Raw genomic sequence first — 19,511 nt, forward strand, 5'->3', positions numbered from 1 at the left:
AAACAGGAAACCCAGATTTCAGAGGACTTTCATATCCATTAATTTACCTTCAAACGTAACATTAACCATTAACTCACCTTCATCCAAGTGTGCACCTATAAATTTAATCACTAACATTATTATTTTTTTCCCAAAACGACTCAAGTCCCCACAACGTGAGTCTTTTTCACTTATTGTATCCATTCCAATGGTCACATAACGAATTAAAGTTTAACTGATTTAGTTAATTTATAACAATCTATCAGGTATTTGTCACGATTTGTACGTATATTTGGATTTTTTAAATGTTTTTTTTGGTAATGTGAAAATGCTTCAGCCTTAAGGAAGGAAACGTTAAAATAAACCACAGAACTGGAGTTAAAAACTGATTTAAATATCATTAATCAGTTTGACACAAATATACATGTATATCATCACTTAATTTACTTTGCAGGAAATTTAACTCTAAATCAACAATTACTGTTTTCTGAACATAGTTTTAGTCCTGAATTATTCCCCAAAAATCTTTACGAAAAAGACATTTTGAAACATCAGTTTTTAACTCTGGTTTCCTGAAAGAAAAACAAATGTGTCCTGAGCAGAGAATCCACTCTGCACAAATAGATTTCCCTTCATTCCCCTGAGCTGCGTGTCAGGCGAGTCTGCAGCAGCTAATCAGGACATCGATTGTGTTAATGAGGTTGAGATTTACATCGGTTTGTTTTTGTCTCTCCCAGATTCAAGCTGAGCTGTGACTTCATGAGGCCGACGCTGGCAGACGACTCTCACCCGCTCAGGAGGGAGGAGGAGGGAGGAGAACTGAAAACCACCAAGGAGGCAGCAGAGATTTATGATCTCACCTCAACAACAGAACAAACATTGACTTGTTCCACTTCACAGCTGTAACTTCCTCCTGTTACATGTTAGTCTGAACCTAAAGCTACAGATGTGGGAAGTGGGAAGTTTGTAACCATTACATACATGAGAAACTGCAGATTTACACGTGTGCACACATTCACAAACCTGAAGTCTGGAATCTGGGGAAGGATGAACAGACTGAGATGAAAGATTCAGTTTAACACAGATTTGTAAATACAGCTGCTTCACTAACGTCCCAAGAGAGATGTGATGTTTTTAAAGTGACACGATGCAACTTCTTTGACCTTTAGGATTAAAAAGAGTTTGATGGTTGAGTGAGTGTGAACTAGGAGAAAGTTTCCTCCTTCTCTCCCTCAGCGTCTGTTCTCTGTGACTCTGGTGAGTGGGTTCCGTCTCCTGTGAGAAGAACTGACTCCGAGTCACAGCTTCAACTGTCACAACCAGTTCCAGGTGAAGAGTGAAATAGAAGAACACATCCCTGGTTTCGCCAATTCAGCCAGAACCGCTCGCATAATGGGTTCCTCCTCGGGTCAAATCCCACCGCTCAACAAAATGTCATAGAATCATTTCTGTAGTTGTTTTATCCTTTTAATAAACAAATGCAGATGAAAACATAACCTTAGAAAGTCTAGAAGTTATTAAAACCCAGAGTTCATCTCCAATATTCAGCAGAACACTTTTAAAAGATGAAGAATGTTCAGTTGTGCCTTAGTTCAACTCCAGACCACAGAATGAGTCCACACGAGTGGCTGCAGGGGGCGCTGTCGCTCAGTCAAGTCACCCTGTGTTGCTTTAAAATGTTAATTTGAAACGAGGAAGTGAATATGTTTACAGGATCATTTTAGCTTCTGGATCATCGAGTCCATCGTATCTGGGCGGAGTCAGACCGAGGAGCTGTGAATCACCGCACCAGACGACACATCAAACAGTTATACACACACACACACACATTCACACAGACACACATTCACACATTCACACATACACACATACACACAGTCACACAGACAGCTATACACTACATGTGATGTTTAAAATTTGTCTTTAAATAATAACACACCCACTGACTTTTGACATAAGCAGATTTATTGTTCTTGCTCTGTGCGGTTTTACATAAACACGTATGTGCTGGTGCGGGTCACACATTCAGGAGGAATGCTGCTCTGGTGACTGATGAGTCAGGACGCACAGCCGAGTGGCGTCACACGTCCACCACCTCATTTCATTTGGCACAGTGTGTAGTAAAGTACACAAAGGAAATCATATTTACATACTCTCCAATCAATCACCAACGCCCGGCCGAGGCCACTTTCACTGTACGACCATGGAAAGAAGGAAAAGGGCCCAAGAGCTCCGCCCACCTGACGTGTCCCCCTGTCAGACTCCTCCCCTCAGAGGATTTCCAGATGTTTCCACCCACTCCCACAGCTGGACGACAGTTTCACAGGGGAACATATGACACACTGTGTTACCAATATCAGCCTATAATCATCCGGGACGTTCACACATCAGAACCACAGTCTGACCCGCCGGCCACTGAGCAGCTGGGGTCAAACTCCTTGCTCAAGGGCACCTCAGAGAGAGAGAGAGAGTCAGTCACAAACCGGCCGAGCCTCAAACCACTGCAGCAGCTGGGAGGTGATCTTATCCTGGGTGTGACATATTTACTCGAGCACATGAGAATTCTTCCAGGCCGTCACCCCAGTGGGAACATGTGTTTCTGATTGTGAAGTGAAGCGTTTGGAGGTCGGTGATATTTTATATTATTCTTACTGTCACATGTAAATTCAACGAAAAGACCAAAACCAGCCAGGAACTGATTTACTGGAGATAATTGAGTGTGTGTGTGTCTCCTCAATGCTTCAGGGATCCATCAGGGATCCATCAGGGATCCATCAGGGAGCCACACCTCTGCACTGCTTGTTCTTTTTCACCCAATTAGCTCTTGTTCTTGAACTAGTTCCTTTCAGAATTATTGAAATCTGGAAATTCATGTCCACCAGTTTTAAAAGAAACCATAAATAGCGGTGTGTCATCAGCGTACGGCTTCACACAGCCTGTAGAATCTGATCGGCTGATGAACCTGATGCTTTAAATACTTTATATAATGATTCAATATTCACTTTAGCTCATACTATAATTTGTCTATTCAACAAAACAAAACCAAAATATATATTTACTGTGGGAAAAGGAGCCTGAAGCTGGAATTAGAAAATATTTAGTGGTTATGAGGGAAAAAGGTTAATTTTACCATCGGAATTATCGCAGATCAATTATCTATTGATTGACTGTTAAATGAATTATTGTTAAAGCATTTTCTATTTAAATCATGTTTTCAGATATTTATGTCTGAGGTCACTAATTCTCAAAGTACCGACGGACGACCACATGGCTGGTTTTGGTCTTTTCATGGTTTCATGATTCGATGAGAAAAAGACAAACCCTGGGGTTCAGATGGAGAGAGTGGAGTGCAAGTGGAGCAAAAAACACAACAACACACAAACATTAAAGAAAATCTAGATCTTTCGCTGTGCAAACTGAAGGTAAGACATCTAATGCTTAGTAAGTGTTAGTAGTACCACGTCACAGCCGCCTTCAGGAACATGTGCTTTTACTAATAATCCCGTGAATTTGAAGAGGAGTGAAATTCATGTTGTTCTGAGTCCTGTGCATAGTTTAGACTAAAAATAAGGGGCTTTTTAAAGTGTTTATAAAAATATACAAATATAAGTCGATGCTCTGTACAAAGAGTGAACGGTGGTTTTAAGTTGTCGGAGTGTTGGACTTCATGATCGAGAGTTTGTTGATCTGGTGTGACGTCAGATAAACTCATTGCTAACTTCCTCTCTCTAAACACAACTAAGGAGTTTGTGAACCATCGCTCCTCCGCCGGCGGCCGACGCCACCGCCGACGCACACGATGGAGGAAGAAGAGGAAGTCAAATATTTTCTCTGTGGTCGGCTCCGATCGTCTCTGTAGAGATTAAAAGGCCACATATTCCCGCCTCCGACCTCGGACACAGTCCAGTTCGTTTCACGTCAGCGATCGGCACCGAGCGGCGGGATGAGTTCAGTCCTCCAGGGATCTGTGCGTTGGACCGGTCCGGCCGCGCCCCTGTGCCGAGGGATCAGTGGACCCCTCCGTTGTAGGACTTCCCGTACATGTCGAAATCTGTTTCCACAAAGTGTGTAGTGACGGGCTGCTTGTACAGAGGGTTGGAGGCCTGCGGAGGGGAAGAAACACAACCTCATTTACTGTTGTTGAAAACACATGCAGTTAACGGTCACAACAAAATGCTACAGGCGTGATTCAGCCTCACCATCTCGTATCGGGCTCGTGAGCGTGCGTTCTGGAAGCGTGTGAACTCTCTCCGGTCGTGGACGGTGATGGCGAGCTTCCAGACGGCGAGCAGGACCACCCCCACCAGCAGGATACTGCCCACCACGGCCAGCAGCACCGTCATGGCGTCCGGGCCGCCAGCACACTCTGACACCGGAGGAGGAAAAGTCACTCAAACTGAACTTGACATTTGCCTTGTGGCGCTGAAGAGAGGATCCTCAGAACAACGTTTATTTGATTTGATTTTTTTATGTAAAATGCAGAAATGGTTGAATAATCCTTTAAATATCAATAAAATATTTTAAACTGCATGAAAAACAGTATCAGGAAAGTTCTCTGCAAAGACTGAATAAACAATGTGATCAGATCTAAAACTAGATTCTTTGCAGACTTTAAATTCCGACCAGAAAAATAACTGTGGTTGAAGAAAACCTAATTTGTTGTTGTTTAAAGATTCTGACCTGGCTCTTTAAGAGCGGTGAGGACGGATCGTCCGCTGGCGTGCTCCGAGTACGTGAACTTCATGACACAATCGTTGTCTGTCTTGTAGAGACAAAGCACAGCGCCGGGGTCGTCAGCGTCTGGAGAGAAACAGAGAAACACACTGAGCTTCAATCACCGAGACAAAGAGAAGAAGAAGGAGAGAAGGAGAGAAGGGAAAGAGAATCGTATAAAAACGAAACAAGGACGGCCTCGAAAACAACGGGTTTGATTTGATTCACTTCTCTTTGTTATCCACCTTCTTATTTCTCATGGCGTCCATCTTCATACTCAGGCTATGGTTTTATCTTTATTATCTTATTTTCTCAGCTTGAGAAAGAGACAGAAAAAGATGACGAGATTGAAAAGTAAACAGAAAACGTCTTCGTCACATAGTTTGAATTTCTTCCCTGATTGAGACGCTGTTGCTCCGTGTGCCCTCGTTTTCAGTCAATCTTCATAAACCCAAATATCTGAGGAACTCACAAGGGAGGGTGAGGTCAGAGCCCCCCCCCTCCTCTATTTCATGCACAAAGTATCTGGAATGTACATGTGGAGTCTATTAAGGCCAGTCAGATGGCTGAGCGAGCGGGGGGGAATGCTATGAAACAAGTGGGATCGGAGCCAGCGCTGTGCCGGGCCAATATTTAAAGGTCTTATAATAGAATCTGTAGCTGAACACGCAGCCGACGAGTCTCCTCGGCCTCCAGAGCGATGAGAGGCCGGAGATCACTTTGCACTTGTTAATACATTCCTGAGCATCATCTCCCGGCGGTTTCCCACCAGGCTGCGAGCGACAGAGAAGGGATTCTGCAGGTTTCAACTAGTTAAATTTAAGACTTTGTAAAAAACCATAATGGATTCAAATTTAAGATCCTTGTCGAGAACGATGGATATGAAGGAATATCAGAATTACTTCCACTTCCTCGTAGTTGAAGAGAAGTTTAGGTTATAACCCGGGAAACTACACGTTATCTTTCAAACTATCCAGTCTTTACCAAACCGAGTGAACTGATCAATTCTGAAAATGAAGCCAAAAAATCCCACATATGAACGCTGCCATCTTGAGGTTCCCCCGATAGACGCTTAGTCTCAGCTGTCAATCGTCACGTGTCATCAAAGACAAAGCTAACCCTCACCCTAACCTAAAATGACCAGAAATAAACTTCTAGACAAGTTGATTTAACTTATCTCTTGACTTTTGAGTTTGGTCCATGTCACATCTGCTAACATGGAGGAGACAGGGTTTCGGACCTACACTGCAACCAGCCACCAGGGGGCGATTGACACAGATCGACAACAACACAAAGAGACATTCGAAACTCTTCATGCCATCAAAACAAAAACAAAAGTAATGATGGAAGTAGTATTAAATAAATGTTAATAAACTTATTTAAGACCTTTTACGTTATATTTTACGTATTTAAGACTTTTCAAGGTCTAAAATTCAAATGATCGAGTTTATGGACGGAGTCAAACTGCAGCTCTGTGTGTTTTGAAATGACCGGAGAGGCTCGGCTCTGCATGTTTGCTTAGTGGGTGGAGTCTCCCAGTAGAAGAGCCCGGACACAGGAGGAGCTCTGTCCAATCTGAAGCCTGAATCCACTGAACTCTCTGAAGCAGAGCGGAGGCTTCAGTCGAGGATCGGCTGCAGTTTCCTGCTGCGTGAGGCCGAAGGTCGAGAGAGAGACACACCTGCTGCAGGATCATACAGAGTCAACACCAGCACCACAATGACCAGTGTGTTGTCATGACTCATCAGAGGCGTGTGAGGCCTTAAACCATGTAAGATGCGAGGCAGAGAACCTGCAGCTATTCTCCAGCCTGCGGGAGGCGGAGCTCAGTGACAACAGGTCGTGGTTGAGCAGATACAATCCAGTTCAGCTCGTTAGCCGAGGGAGAATCAAGGGATTTCAGTTTATGAGCTTTAAACAAAACCACATCCAGACGTGGTCGTTGGGACACGAGCTTGATTCACAGCAGGTTGTTCACTCACGGTGACAGAAGAGGCTGTGGTTTAAAATACATATACATGACGCAGATGTTAAGATATTCTCCATCCTGTTATTGTGTGTAGATATTTCAAATATTCCTGCTCTCAGCATGTCAGTGTTTTGAAAACCATCTCTTCAGATTCACTTTTACCGAATGGTTTCTACGTTTATGAGCTTTTATGAAGTATTTTGTAAAGGCTGTTTCAAAAGGTGCTATATGAATAAAGTAATAAGTACTATAATAACTAATCAAGCTTTTTGACCTAAGTCTGAATGATCATCATTATGTCTGAGTAGTTAAAGACTTCAGGTGACATCACTGTGGGCGGGGCCTCACAACGACAACAACCACAGCGAGAGCTCAAATTAAAAGTGAAGTTTGTGATGTGAAAAGTGAAACTGTGTCAGACGCCCCAGATGTGAAGACGTCTCTCTGCCAACCAGCTGCTCCCAGTGTGTGTGTGTGTGTGTGTAGAATGTGTGTGTGTGTGTGTGTAGAATGGGTGTGTACTCACTGAAGCTCTCCACAGTGATGATTTCATCCTTGCACAGGCGCTGGCAGGTCTGGTTGTCTGCAAGTCGCCCTGAGTTGAAAAGCCGGCACTCGATACACTCCCTGAAGAAGAGGAGGACGAGTTCAGAGGAGAAACATGCAGAGCTGATTCTTTAAACTTCAGTATTCATGAACTTCTGGCTCCATCCTCTAAATGTGTTATTGTTTCAGTGCTGTTTGTTTTCTTTGCTGCAGGAAATGCCTCCGTCAGCTCGACAGCCAGTGAGCAGCGCTGCAGTCTCTTCAGGTTCCAGGGACATTTCACAGACGCATCACTTTGATTAAAACTGTGTTTGAACTTCAGTCCAAAACCTTCAGCAACAACATAAACACACAAAGTGACACAACTCTCTTAAAGCAGGCGAATACAGCAGTCCTGAGAGGAATCCTCCCTCCATGAAGGTTAGAATGTTCAGCTGTTATTGATTCAAGTGTCTGATCATTCTGGAGGATTCCTGGTTTCTGTTGTTGAGCTGCACTGAATTACACTGACAGATTTTTGTATTAATTTCTCCACATCATTTATATCATGAGAAAAATGTACTCAAACACACACCTAAAAACTATTTGAAAGTCACAAATTTGATTTATTTGCCCTAATTTCAATGCAATGTGCATTTGTGTTGGAAAAGTAAATAAAAAAAGGTATTAAACTAAATTGGAATCGTCATAAGCTCAATTCAAAATGAAAGAATAGAGGATAAAGTATATTAAACTATATATATAAGCAAAAAAAGCATAAAAACAAATGGTTGATGGTTAAATCTGTCTTTTTTTATCTCCTGCTAAACTAAAAGGTTTCTGTTGCTTCCTAGTTTCATTTCTTCTGTCAACTTCCATCTTATGGACGCACACGTTGTTCACAGGCGCTGATAACCTGTCTCCAAAGGTCAAAGGTCAGAGGTCGTCCCATAAAAGAACTCCTGTGCCTTGGAAAACCAAAGCCATGTGCACGTAAGGAGACACGTTGAGAGGACACAGCAGTTACCCGTCCTCACACAAGACCGCTCTCTCTCTCTCTCTCTCCCCGAGACGCCTGATGGACGTTTGACCCTCGGCCTCAAAGAGTCCCCCCGCTGACGGATGTGGGCTCAAACGACGGGGGGCAACAGTTTCTCTTCGTAAGGTCACCAACGGTACGAGAGTTATCTTAAGACCCTCGTATAACTGAGTCAGATAAACGAGTGATTCATGTGTTTTCACTTCACTTTCTGGTCCTGATGCGTTTCGACCTCGTCCCTGCGTCTCGTCACACGCAGCCGATCCCGAGGTCAGATTCTTACCTCTTGGTTCCGCAGGCGTCCGGGCAGGTCGGGCACTTCTCACACGTGTCCCCGAAGGCGCCGGGCTCCGTGCACTGGCAGCGGCCGCACACGCAGTTGCCCCGCCCACTGCACATCTGCCCGTCGTCCGAAACGCAGACCGACGTCTCCGTGGAGCAGTTGCAGTTGTCTCCGATGTAGCCGGCGTGACACTTGCACTCGCCGCAGTGACACTCCCCGTGACCTGGAGGAGAGAGAGAGAGAGAGAGGAGGGATATTAATATATCACACATGCAACAAGACTCGGGTCAATACTGGAGAAACGCACATTTAGTGTTTAATCTGTAAACAAACTACAACTAACAAATGTTTTCATAAATATAATCCAGATGTTTTGTCCAAATCCTCATGAACGACAAAAACAAAGCTTCCAATCGTAACAATTGAGAAGTTTATAACATCAAATATTTGTGTTTTTTACATTGAACGACGACTTGAACAGTCCAGAGGGACCAGGATATAAACATGGACGACATGACAGCTCCCAAAAGTAAAGCCAAAGTGTCTGGATCGCCCCCTGGTGGCTGGCTGGAATATGGGTCAAACCCCCTTTCTGAGTGTCCAGAGAAAACCCACAACGACAAAGAGAGAACATGTTAACTCCACACAGGATGTGAGGTTCGAACCCAGAATCTACTTCCTGTTCCTATACGAACCAAACAGAGGCTCAGTCAGGTTGCATCTATGAAGAGTTTCTTAAACCTGAAGCTACAAAGCTTGGAAACACAAATCAAAAGTACACAAGCTCATCTGTCCAGATACTGTCGGTTGTGTTGTTTGTGTAAACATTTGTATTCAATGTCAGTCTCTTTGGAATCAGTGTGTGTGTGTGTTCCCTGATCTTAAAACCTTCTGTTTGACGTCCTGCTCCAACAGGGAAAACAACTTGAGGAGCTGTAATTCTTCAGTGACCGACTCGACAACCACGACCAGCCCCGAGCAGTCTGCCCCTTCTCCACCACACTTATTAACTTATTATCTCTCCTGGAACCGATCCAATAGGAAGCAGCCTTCAGGGAGGAGGCAGCGTCCTTCTGGACTTTGTTGAAACTGTGATTTGTCCCGGTCGTCTCTCCTCCCTCCGCCCGACAAGAGGCAAGAGGACCGGTTGATAGAGGGAGGACGGCAGCTGTAATCGAGTGAAACATTACTCGACAGGCTCATTTCACACCAGTTGGTCCAGGACCCTCCACAAAGGCCACATTCAATCCGCCGCTATCAGGGAGGGAGTTGACGGAGAGGAGATAGGTGCAGGTTCTCCCGGGAGGAACAAGTGGGTCAGGCCCAAAGGTTCAGAGGAAACAAGCAGAGCAACAGCAGGAGAACACATCAGCTCAGTGAAGTGACACAGGAGGAAGGGGAACAGCTGCAGAGCCCAGACGCTGCAGAAGAAGATCCTGACGCTGCAAACTGCTCTGACAGAATCCACAACTGGATCCGAGCCGTTGTAAAAAAGCAGCTGTGCCCCCCCCCCCCCCCCCCTCAAATCCCCTGTGTAAACCACAGAGCTGTGGGAAAGTTCATCCATGTGCAGCAGCGATCACTCAATTAATTAATTCTGCTGATGCACAGAAAATGAAACAGCGACTGTACTGATTATGAATTAATTCTTTAGGTCAGTTGTAGATAAAACTGCGGAACTTTCTGGTTTCAGCGTCGTCACTGTGAGAATTTAAAATATGTGATTCTACAATAAATATCTTTGGGTTTGTGGGCTCAAGGAATCTGAAGATTTCAGGCTCAAGGGAGTTGAGATGGGACTTTTTCCCCATTTTTTTTACATTTATAAAACCAACAAATGATAGAAAAACACATTCAAAATTGGGAAAATAACTTACTTGCTGTCCTGTATCACTGACTGTCCTATTCCAGATTCATTCTTGATCTGTGCCTTGTTATTGTCTAACCCCCCCGATCCCCAGGCTAACTTACAAATGTTCCAATTATTCAGTAGAGAAGCAAGTTTTCTAACTTAACTTCATGGATTCAAACAGAAATACATTTAAAACTGACGACACCCTTCAAGTAGATATAGACTTAGCTTACGTGTGTGGTGACGAGAGGACGCACTTAATGAAACGATGGAACAAAGAAGTGAAGCTTGGTTCAGACTCTCAGGTGAGACAACATCCAGGTTGTGGTTTATGTTCAGCTGCGAGTTCCTGTGAACTCTGACTCAAGGATTCTGCTGCACATTCATGACAAACACCTCCGCTGCTTTGTTGCATTTCTAACCAAACCAGAACATGTGGAAATGTGTTTTTACGAGAGTCAGTCACTCCTATGAGGGAAATTATCTTAAGCTGTTTTATATAAAAAATATATGACGCCTGTTGAAGTAAGCAGTTACATAAAACTGTTATTTTTCCAACAGAGTTTAAATGGAAACAGAGGAAAGACGGAGGAGGAATTAGGTCAACGAGCGTCTGAACTCTTAGGAGTGGCTGCTCCTTCTGTCCAGTGATGACAACACAACAATACGATCACACTCACACTCACACGCAGTGGGGACGGAAACCAGAGCCGCTGATTAGACCCAGACCCCGAAAGAGGTCGGAGGAACTTAAAGTGAACAGGAAACATTCAGCCTCGTTATCTGCGTTGTGCAACATCCTGTCTGGACCAACACGCATTGAATTCTTTTTCTATTTTTTGTGTAAACACATCAGTTATTAATTATTCCTTCGGTTGCAAGTCGCAGAGTTGAGTATTTTTAAGGTGGAAAAACTGACACTGATCAGAATCATCAGGTTTTTTTTGGGGCTTGTGGTCACCGAGTGTGGAGCACCACTCCCAAACCTCGGTGAGCGGAGGCAGGGCGACATGGCGCTGAGTCATGGTACCGACCCCGGAGACGTGACCTTCTACCACAGCGCTGCAGCTCAGCCACTCATAGGAAGAGATGATCCTTTCTTCACGATTTCAACTGTGCAAATCTGTTCTCCTGATCCAGAGTCACCGGTTCTGCAGATCCAGAGTTTCTCTTATGATCTGGCGCAGAGCTTGATGGTGGATGAAGCTTCAGCCAACCTCCACAAGGCAAACTACTGCTTTCCAGCCTCGTTGTTCTGTCTCTTCCTCGTATTCACTTCATGTGACCCAGGTGCTGTCAGGGTCACACAAAGGGCTGTTGGACCAGGTCTGGTCTCAGAGTGGTGGTGGGACTCGCCAACTATATGGACTAGTGGCAGAAACTTGGACTATGGGCAGAAAAGGTCTCTGGTTCGTCTCTGGTTCGACTCCACGGAGAAACAACAAAAAGACGAACCTGGATTGATCTGTCCAAAAATCCAAGAGGATTCTCCCTACCCTGTCTAGTGCCCCTGAGCAAGGCACCTTACTCCCCCAACATCTGCTCCCCGGGCGCCGTACATGGCTGCCCACTGCTCTGTGTGTCCTGCACCAGATAGGTTAAAAGCAGAGGTTACATTTTCCTCCTTGCATGAGTGTGCTTGTGCATGTGTTTGGGACAAAATAAATGTATCTTAATCTTAATCTTAAATCTCCTCTTTGTCAAATGATGGTATTTACCTGAACACTGAGAGCTTCCTGGCTCTCCACACCACTGGCATCAAGACAGATGAGAAAACCAGAAGTGCACACAACACGAGGCCACATCCCGGAAACACGTCCGTGTCTTAAACCAGATGTTTGGAGCAAGTGCACCGGATTCCTCGTCCCACCGTTCCCTTCTTTTTGTTATTAGGCTGCCGGGACTAACTGACTCACTGAGATGAAACACTGCTCATGATAAACACAGCTGTGGCAGAGGAGGAGATGTGGAACGTGTTCAGATCCTTCAGAGCTGTGACCTTACTCCTCCAGGACATTTCTGCAGACGCTCCGTCAGCCTGAACCAGCAGCTCAGCAGGCTCAGGCTCAAAGCTACCAAGAGGAAGAAGCTGCTGATGACAAATCTTTACTCTCCGGTTTCTCTTCTGCAAACCGTCTATTCCTGCGATTCAGATGCGGGCGACACATTCAGAGAGAGGAGAGAGAGTGACAGGGGGAAATCAAATCCCCGTGAACCAGGCTGTCAGAGTCCTCAGCCCGGAGCAGCAGGAGGCCTCCAGCTCACTTCCTCTGCTGGAGGTTCACAGGGTTCATTCCCTTCTTGCACTTTGGCTGCTGAGCAAGAACAAATATCTGATCATCTACAGCGAAGGAATTTAATGGATTAAGGCTCGGTGTCATCATACAGCACATTCTTCCTCATCCCACCACCTGTTTAAAATGTGAGTGAACTTGTTTCTGTGGCCAAATGCAATCAGCGGATCTCCTTTAAATGTGCTAAGTTTCTGATCTGTACATTTATGCTTCTTTTAAGGCTGTAGAGTACATTGACTTCTATAATGTGCTCTATAAATTACTGTGCCTTGCTTTAATGACCCTTGTCAAGAGCACATCACACCAGTACTTTCAGTTTTACTGGAGTGTGATATACTGGCACCGTCCCTTCACATACAGTGTGTTGTTTGTTTTACATAGGAGGGAAAAGATTTTAACTATCTCAGATCAGTTGATGTATGATTCGTAAGATGTTATTCTCAAATCCTAATTGCAAACAGATGTAATTGAGGCTTTGTATTTCATAATTAAAACGTAAACCTTATGATAAATAACTATAAATGAAAAGAAAACACAAATACAAACAGATACATCGAACTTGAATAATAAAATAAACATATTTTGAGGTAAAAAGATAAATTTAAATCTTTTCTGCATCGTTTATTCTGTAAAATCAAAGTGTCTATATATGGAGAATTTACCGATGTGAAAAACTCATATTTGCTAAACAGATAAACCCGTTAAGCTCTAATCTGAACGTTGAATTTGCCGATGAAGATCACAGGATTTGACCAAAAGCTTCTGGACACTAAACGGATCATAAAGAACAATTTGAAGATTGTTGATTCTTACAGGAGTTTAACGCCTGTGACTGTAGAGGGGAAACGTTTCAGAGAGACTGTGTACAACTCAAACTCTGCAGCTCCTGAACATCTCGTGGGTTTTACCTCCAGCTGCTGAAACCTGTCATGTCAGCTGAATCACAGCCCGTCTCCTCCGTCACAGCCGCTGCCTTTAAAGACACAATTACAGGCTCTAGAAAATATTTGACATTAAACGCAAATGCAGCTTTATATCACGGTGCAGGGCCGGCCTGTGAATACGTTCCCATGTTTCTTCTGCCTGCAGGAGACATACTGGGTTTCAACATCATACTTTAACAGGCTTATGTAAATAGTTGGAGATTATATACGGAGGAAATGAGCCGTCGGGTTATTTTTAGACGGATATTCACTGAAACTTATCATGCAAATGTGCCAGATAAAGCAAAGCTGAGGTTTTAGAATCAAACTGCAGCTCGGGTGAATCTGCTCCTCTAATGAAAACACATTCTCCATAAACACAATGTTTGCTGAGCAGATCAGATCCGACGTGCGGGAGCAACAGGCGCTTGAGCAGAACCAAATATTTCCTGTCAGTGAACAAAGCCGGGTTTCACACGTGGGTTCTGCTGGGAGACAGATGTGAGTAACGCTGGTCCCAGTTGTTAGAGAGAAGACTCAGAATCATGTCTGGTCTTGTGAGTTATTTGACTCCATGTTCTGAAGGATGAAGACGTTTACAGAGCAACAGGGAAGATTTCAATATGTCTAGCTGTGACGAAAGCAAACTAAAAGAGCTGTTTATAGAGGAGATGTATTCTGCTCATATTCAGTTTGATAATTATTATAATTAATAAGTGTTATTAGATGTTTTCATGCTCTGATGCTCAGAAAAACACATTCTTTAGACCAGTGGTTCTCAACCTTTATTCAGTGATGTACCCCCTGTGAATTTTTTTTTCAGCCAAGTACCCCCTAACCAGCGCAAAGCATTTTTTGGTTTCGCTTTGTCTGATTTATTAAACCTTGTAACTACACTTTCAAATTTCAAACATTTGAGAATACATCAACAAAACATTTACAACTCCATCCATGTGCATAACATTGCTCATTTGTAGTGGTCTCTCTTGAACTACTTGGAAATAAAAATATTTAATGGGTCTTGGTTTTTTAGGATAATGAAAATTAATAGCCTACTGAATATACTATTCAGTTTATGAACTTACACTTATATTTTATTGAATATTTATTAAATAACTATTTTTAAAGGATTTTTCAATGGACGCTAATTTTAAATATATATACATTTATCTCAAGTACCCCCTGGAGTGCCTTCACGTACCCCCAGGGGTACAAGTACCCCCATTTGAGAACCACTGCTTTAGACTGTCCATCGCTGCAGCTCCTCTGTTCAGCCTCTGTCTCAAACACTATTCAGCTCCTGTCTCTTTAAGTTTAAAATTTTCCATTCAAACAAAAAAAACTTTAAAAACACACAAGAGGAAATAAAAACTACAAAAAAAATCATGTGACTCCTTTCACATCGTATCGTCTTAAATAGTTACACAAACTTTAACATCCTCTTTGAATGTGGAACAGACGATAAGAGCCTGAGATCAGTTTCATATCAAACTGAATCTGGAGGAATCGACTCCTCTGAAGCTCGAGAGGTCGTGAAACCGAACTCAGTGACCCTCGTTTAAACGCCGTGTGCGATACGATGCGGTCGCACGCAGAGCGACTCTCCCCTTCGACCTCCTGCAGCGCCGCTCACATCGCTGCTGTTTGTGTGCATGAAAAGAAAACTCGCCCTCTGACCTCCCACATCTGCAGCTCCAGTCCAAAGCATCGCCCTGAGTTCTGCTCTCAGCTGAGAAAGATGCAAAGCTTCACTGGATACTTGGAATAGTTGTGGTTCGCCTGCGTCACCAAAGCATTTGTTCAATAAGTGAGAAGAAATTACAGTAAAGAGGTAACGACCGAGTCCCTGGAGACGATGGAAAAGGCAACAGCTTTGTTTCCTGTGTCTGTTTCCTGTGGGAAATCCTGCTCTACATAATTAAAATGCCTGTATATCATTTTCAACATGATGATGTTGAGGGAGAGATATGCATCATGGGTAAATATTCCATGAAAACAGCAGGTCAATGGTTGAGAGGAAAAACTTCCTGTTTCCATGTTGACGTTATTCAGATTATGGATATAAACAGTAAAACAGTGTCAGATGCTCAAAGTGTAACAGAGACATTTTGATTATTTCAAGGTTTCACAAATTAAACCTCCAGCTCCTCAAGTGAGAAAGAAACAACAACCCTGCGTCAACACAAACACACTTTCGTTTGTGCGGCCACATTGTTCCATCTTGGGAACAACGTGCAACAGAGATTTGTTTTTTGTATCTTTGAAGATGCGACACTAAGAAGACAGCGAGGTTTCCTTGGTTTGTGACCTTGAACGAAACATAGAAACTCCTCACGCGAATGAAAGGATTCGACCTGCATTTTAAAAAAACCTCACGTAGCTGCTCACGTTGGTGTAGAAGACCTTTAAGAATAAAAAAAAGCTGCCGGTTCCAGCACGTCGGTTAATACCACGGAGAGTTGCTGCTTCTTTTGTCTAATGACAGAGCATCGATTTCAAAGACTCATCTGTCGTAGCACGCAGCCCGGCCCTGAGAATGCGATTGTACGACTTTAAATGAAAACTCTTCACAGTCGAACAATATCACACAGACACAAAAAACAAAAACTCCACTCCAGTTAATTACACAGTCGGCTGCTGTGGGTTTCAGATTACTGTTTGGCCACAGGCTCAGACCGGCCGGGGAGTGTTTCCCTTTTGTGTTTGGATGAAAAAACACACAGAGGAAATTTAAACAGTAGCTGCGCTCGTCGTGTCGTGGAGTCGACACAACGGGGGGGGCTGGCTTGTTTGGATTTGAAATTTGAAGTACGTTTAAGTGTCCAATAAAAGTGCACACACACTTATTTGTGACCTCAGGGGTCAGGATGGCGGGCGGGGGGGCTGGGCGGAGAGATTCCTGCCCATTTGTGGTCAACTCGCATTTCAGTTTCCTCAAGAACAGCAAAGACAAAAACTACCGAAGCAGTGATGGAGACAAGAAGTGATGATGAGAAGAAGAGACACAAAAAAACACACAAGCAGAGAAACACACGAAAAACTGCTGAGCTGGCAAAAAGTTTATACAGTGTTGACTCATCGTTCCTGTAACTCCTTCAGGGCCGAAAGTGAGTAGTTGTACAATGAAGTGGTTCTGAAGCTGTGACACAATCTTATACACAAACTGTGCATTTCACTATTTACACAGCTTTTCAAACTAAGAGCATGTAGCTACGGTTCAGTGGGATTCTCCTGAGCTCTGCACACACTGGGCTGCACAAACATTATCACACAACCCTATCTCAGTGTATATATCCGCGAGTGTGTCTGAGTCTCGGGGTGAAACAGTTCAAATATGTGGGCTGTTAAAATGCACAGGCTGAGACAAGCTGTCCCTGAAACACTGAGGCAAAGTTCATCATCGGAAATACACACGGCCGATATGTACGGTGGCCTTGAAGGCAAATGAAGAAACACAACTTCTAACACAAAGGACGGCAGCTGCTATCCACGAGGCTCTTTGCTGATTGGACGAACAGACCACGTGATCTCTTATTTGTCTCTTATTTGATCTCTTATATATCTTATTTCGACTGTAAACATTTTCTTATTTGCAGCCGAGTTTGATTAGTTGTCGTTGTGTTTTGTGATTTTCTGTTGTGACACCACAGGGTCACTGTGCATATCTCCTTTTTAAGGAAGAAAGACGTCTCCTCTGCTCAGGTTTGGTGTTTGTGCGTCAGTAAGAAAAGAACAACACAACCTTTAAACAGCCCAGTCTGCACAGAGTCCAGACACACAGCTCACACACACTGAAGGAGCACGTAGGGAGGATCAGATTGTGTGTGGTTTTTATGGGAATAACATCAGGAGCTTGACACACAACAGTGATTATCAGGCATGAAAACAGTGTTTACTTCTGGATTCTGGTGCCTCGGACGACATTAGTCACCGTGAGCAGAAAAAACAAAAGCCCATAAAAATCCATCAGAGACACAATGATTACCTCTGTGTCCCCGAGTTGAACAACACAAACGGCTGTTTGTGCAACACTGCTGCATTTGCTGAGTCAGCAGCTCTTTCTGTTGACACTACACACAGAGAGAAAAGATCATTATCTCCGTTTGTTTTCCTCTAGATGAGATGATTTCTGATGATGGATGCTCTTTAGTGTTGAGTGGGCGTCACCGCAGAAATGTCAATCAGCAGGAATAACTGTAATCACCTGAATACCCGTTTCGCTGCTGAAACCAGAGAGAGTAAATAAAGATGGCGGACATGATGCTCCCTGAAAGTGAAGCCAAAACGTCTCAACGGCTCCCTGGTGGCGGGCTGCGGTACAGCTATTAAACAGGATTATACCAACGTTTTATTACCATTTTAATTCATTGGTTTTTTTCACATCCAGCAACATTAGCATCCATTAGGGGGTTAGCATGGTTAAATAAAAAGATGGACGCTAAAATAGGCTTTATGTTTTGGCTTCAGTTTTGGGACGTTCACATGTCGTCCATCTTTATCACAGTCTGTGATTCTTACCCAGCGTGTTCATCATTGTTCATCAGTGTTGTGGTTGCAGATTAACCACAGATTCATAAATCTGCCTGTTACATAATCATCACAGAGAAGCTTCCACAGAAGCTCGATCCAGGAACTCTCCTCTATTTGTTTTCCCATCAGCTGTTACCTCACACATCCCACAGCTTCCTGCAGCTGGGACACAGGCTCCTCTTGTTTTTAAAATCCAACTCCAACAATTACAGTCAGCTGTGGATAAACACCGGGGCTGAAACGGTGACTTCCAGGGGATCTTCTCTTCACGCCCAGAGGCTGAGCTGGACGTGAACACACTGGACTTCACCCTGAGGCCTGAAAACAGCGGCTGAGCCAAGAAAATGAAACCAAACACTTCGTTGCCAACTTCAGGTGCAGCTCAAAGAAACTCACGACTCCAGTGAAACTCATTGAAGGTTCTGAGACTCATCAGCGACAGTGTGGGCCTTGTGTCTGCAGCTCATCACCGTGGAAACCTCAGGTCTGTGTCTGCAGATGTCAAGTTCAGTCAAGTTCGGACGAGCAGAGGGAGGAAGAGCAGAGGGAGGAAGAGGAGGAGGAAGAAGAGGAGGAGGAGGAAGAGGAGGAGGAGTCGTGCACTGTTTGTTTTACCTCGAGGGTTCCGAGCGTCAGGTGTCCAGGTGCAGACTCAGGTAGTTTTGTTAAATCACATATTTCTGCATCAAGTAGAACTCAACACTCCACCAATATGTGATCATACTTTTACTCTGCTGTACTCAGGATCTCAAATCTATTTAGTCAGTATTGTCTTAAAATACGTTAACCCAGAAGTGCTTTAAAGCTTGTTGTGTGGATGTCGCCACAGAGTGAGTCTGTGCTCCAACATGTTTTTAGCTGTAAGAATAACTTCTTGACCTTCTCTGTTTCCCCGGTGTCGTCTCCTCCCGTCAGACTGGAGGGTTTTAAAGTCTCTCGTCTCCGACTGACGTCTCAGAACAAACAGACTCAAAGACACTGAGGACAACTGCCTCCATCAGCAAAACACACTTCCAGTAATTCCAAGCACGAACATGTATAAACACACATGTTCCAGTTTATGCTCCGAGGAGGCACACGTGCACTCGATGTGCACACACACACACACACACACACACACACACACACATTCACACAAACACGTTTTATTTATGTGGTAAAAAAAAAAAAAAGAGGGTTTGTGCAAGACTGGAAAATAGAGCGGTGCTATTTCTGGCAGTCGGAGTCCGTCGGGTGCTTAGATCATTATTTAGAATCAGCTGAGGATCCGGGGAGCAGATGTTGGTCAGATGTTGGTCGGGGGGCGGGGGGGCAGGAGGAGCAGGAAGTCAAGACTTTTAAAAACAGGAGGTTTTCAGACAGATCCTTTATAACTGTTCTGCAAAGATGGAATTTGACTGTTGA

At 44.0% G+C, this 19,511-nt stretch overlaps 1 protein-coding gene across 1 annotated transcript in view; it reads right to left on the minus strand.

The window, feature by feature from the left end:
* Positions 1–1,922: 1,922 nt before the first annotated feature.
* Positions 1,923–19,511, minus strand: part of itgb5 (integrin, beta 5) — a 36,393-nt gene continuing 18,804 nt past the window's right edge. Inside the window, exons 12-16 of the mRNA XM_061088803.1 lie at positions 8,509–8,731; positions 7,188–7,288; positions 4,660–4,779; positions 4,179–4,345; positions 1,923–4,082 (exon numbers count right to left, since the gene is read on the minus strand). Coding sequence (XP_060944786.1) covers positions 3,987–4,082; positions 4,179–4,345; positions 4,660–4,779; positions 7,188–7,288; positions 8,509–8,731 — 707 coding nt within the window. The 3' untranslated portion in view covers positions 1,923–3,986. The remainder of the gene's footprint in view (positions 4,083–4,178; positions 4,346–4,659; positions 4,780–7,187; positions 7,289–8,508; positions 8,732–19,511) is intronic.

Source organism: Limanda limanda, chromosome 16 (genome assembly GCF_963576545.1).
Source record: "Limanda limanda chromosome 16, fLimLim1.1, whole genome shotgun sequence".
Taxonomy (NCBI): Eukaryota; Metazoa; Chordata; class Actinopteri; order Pleuronectiformes; family Pleuronectidae; genus Limanda; species Limanda limanda.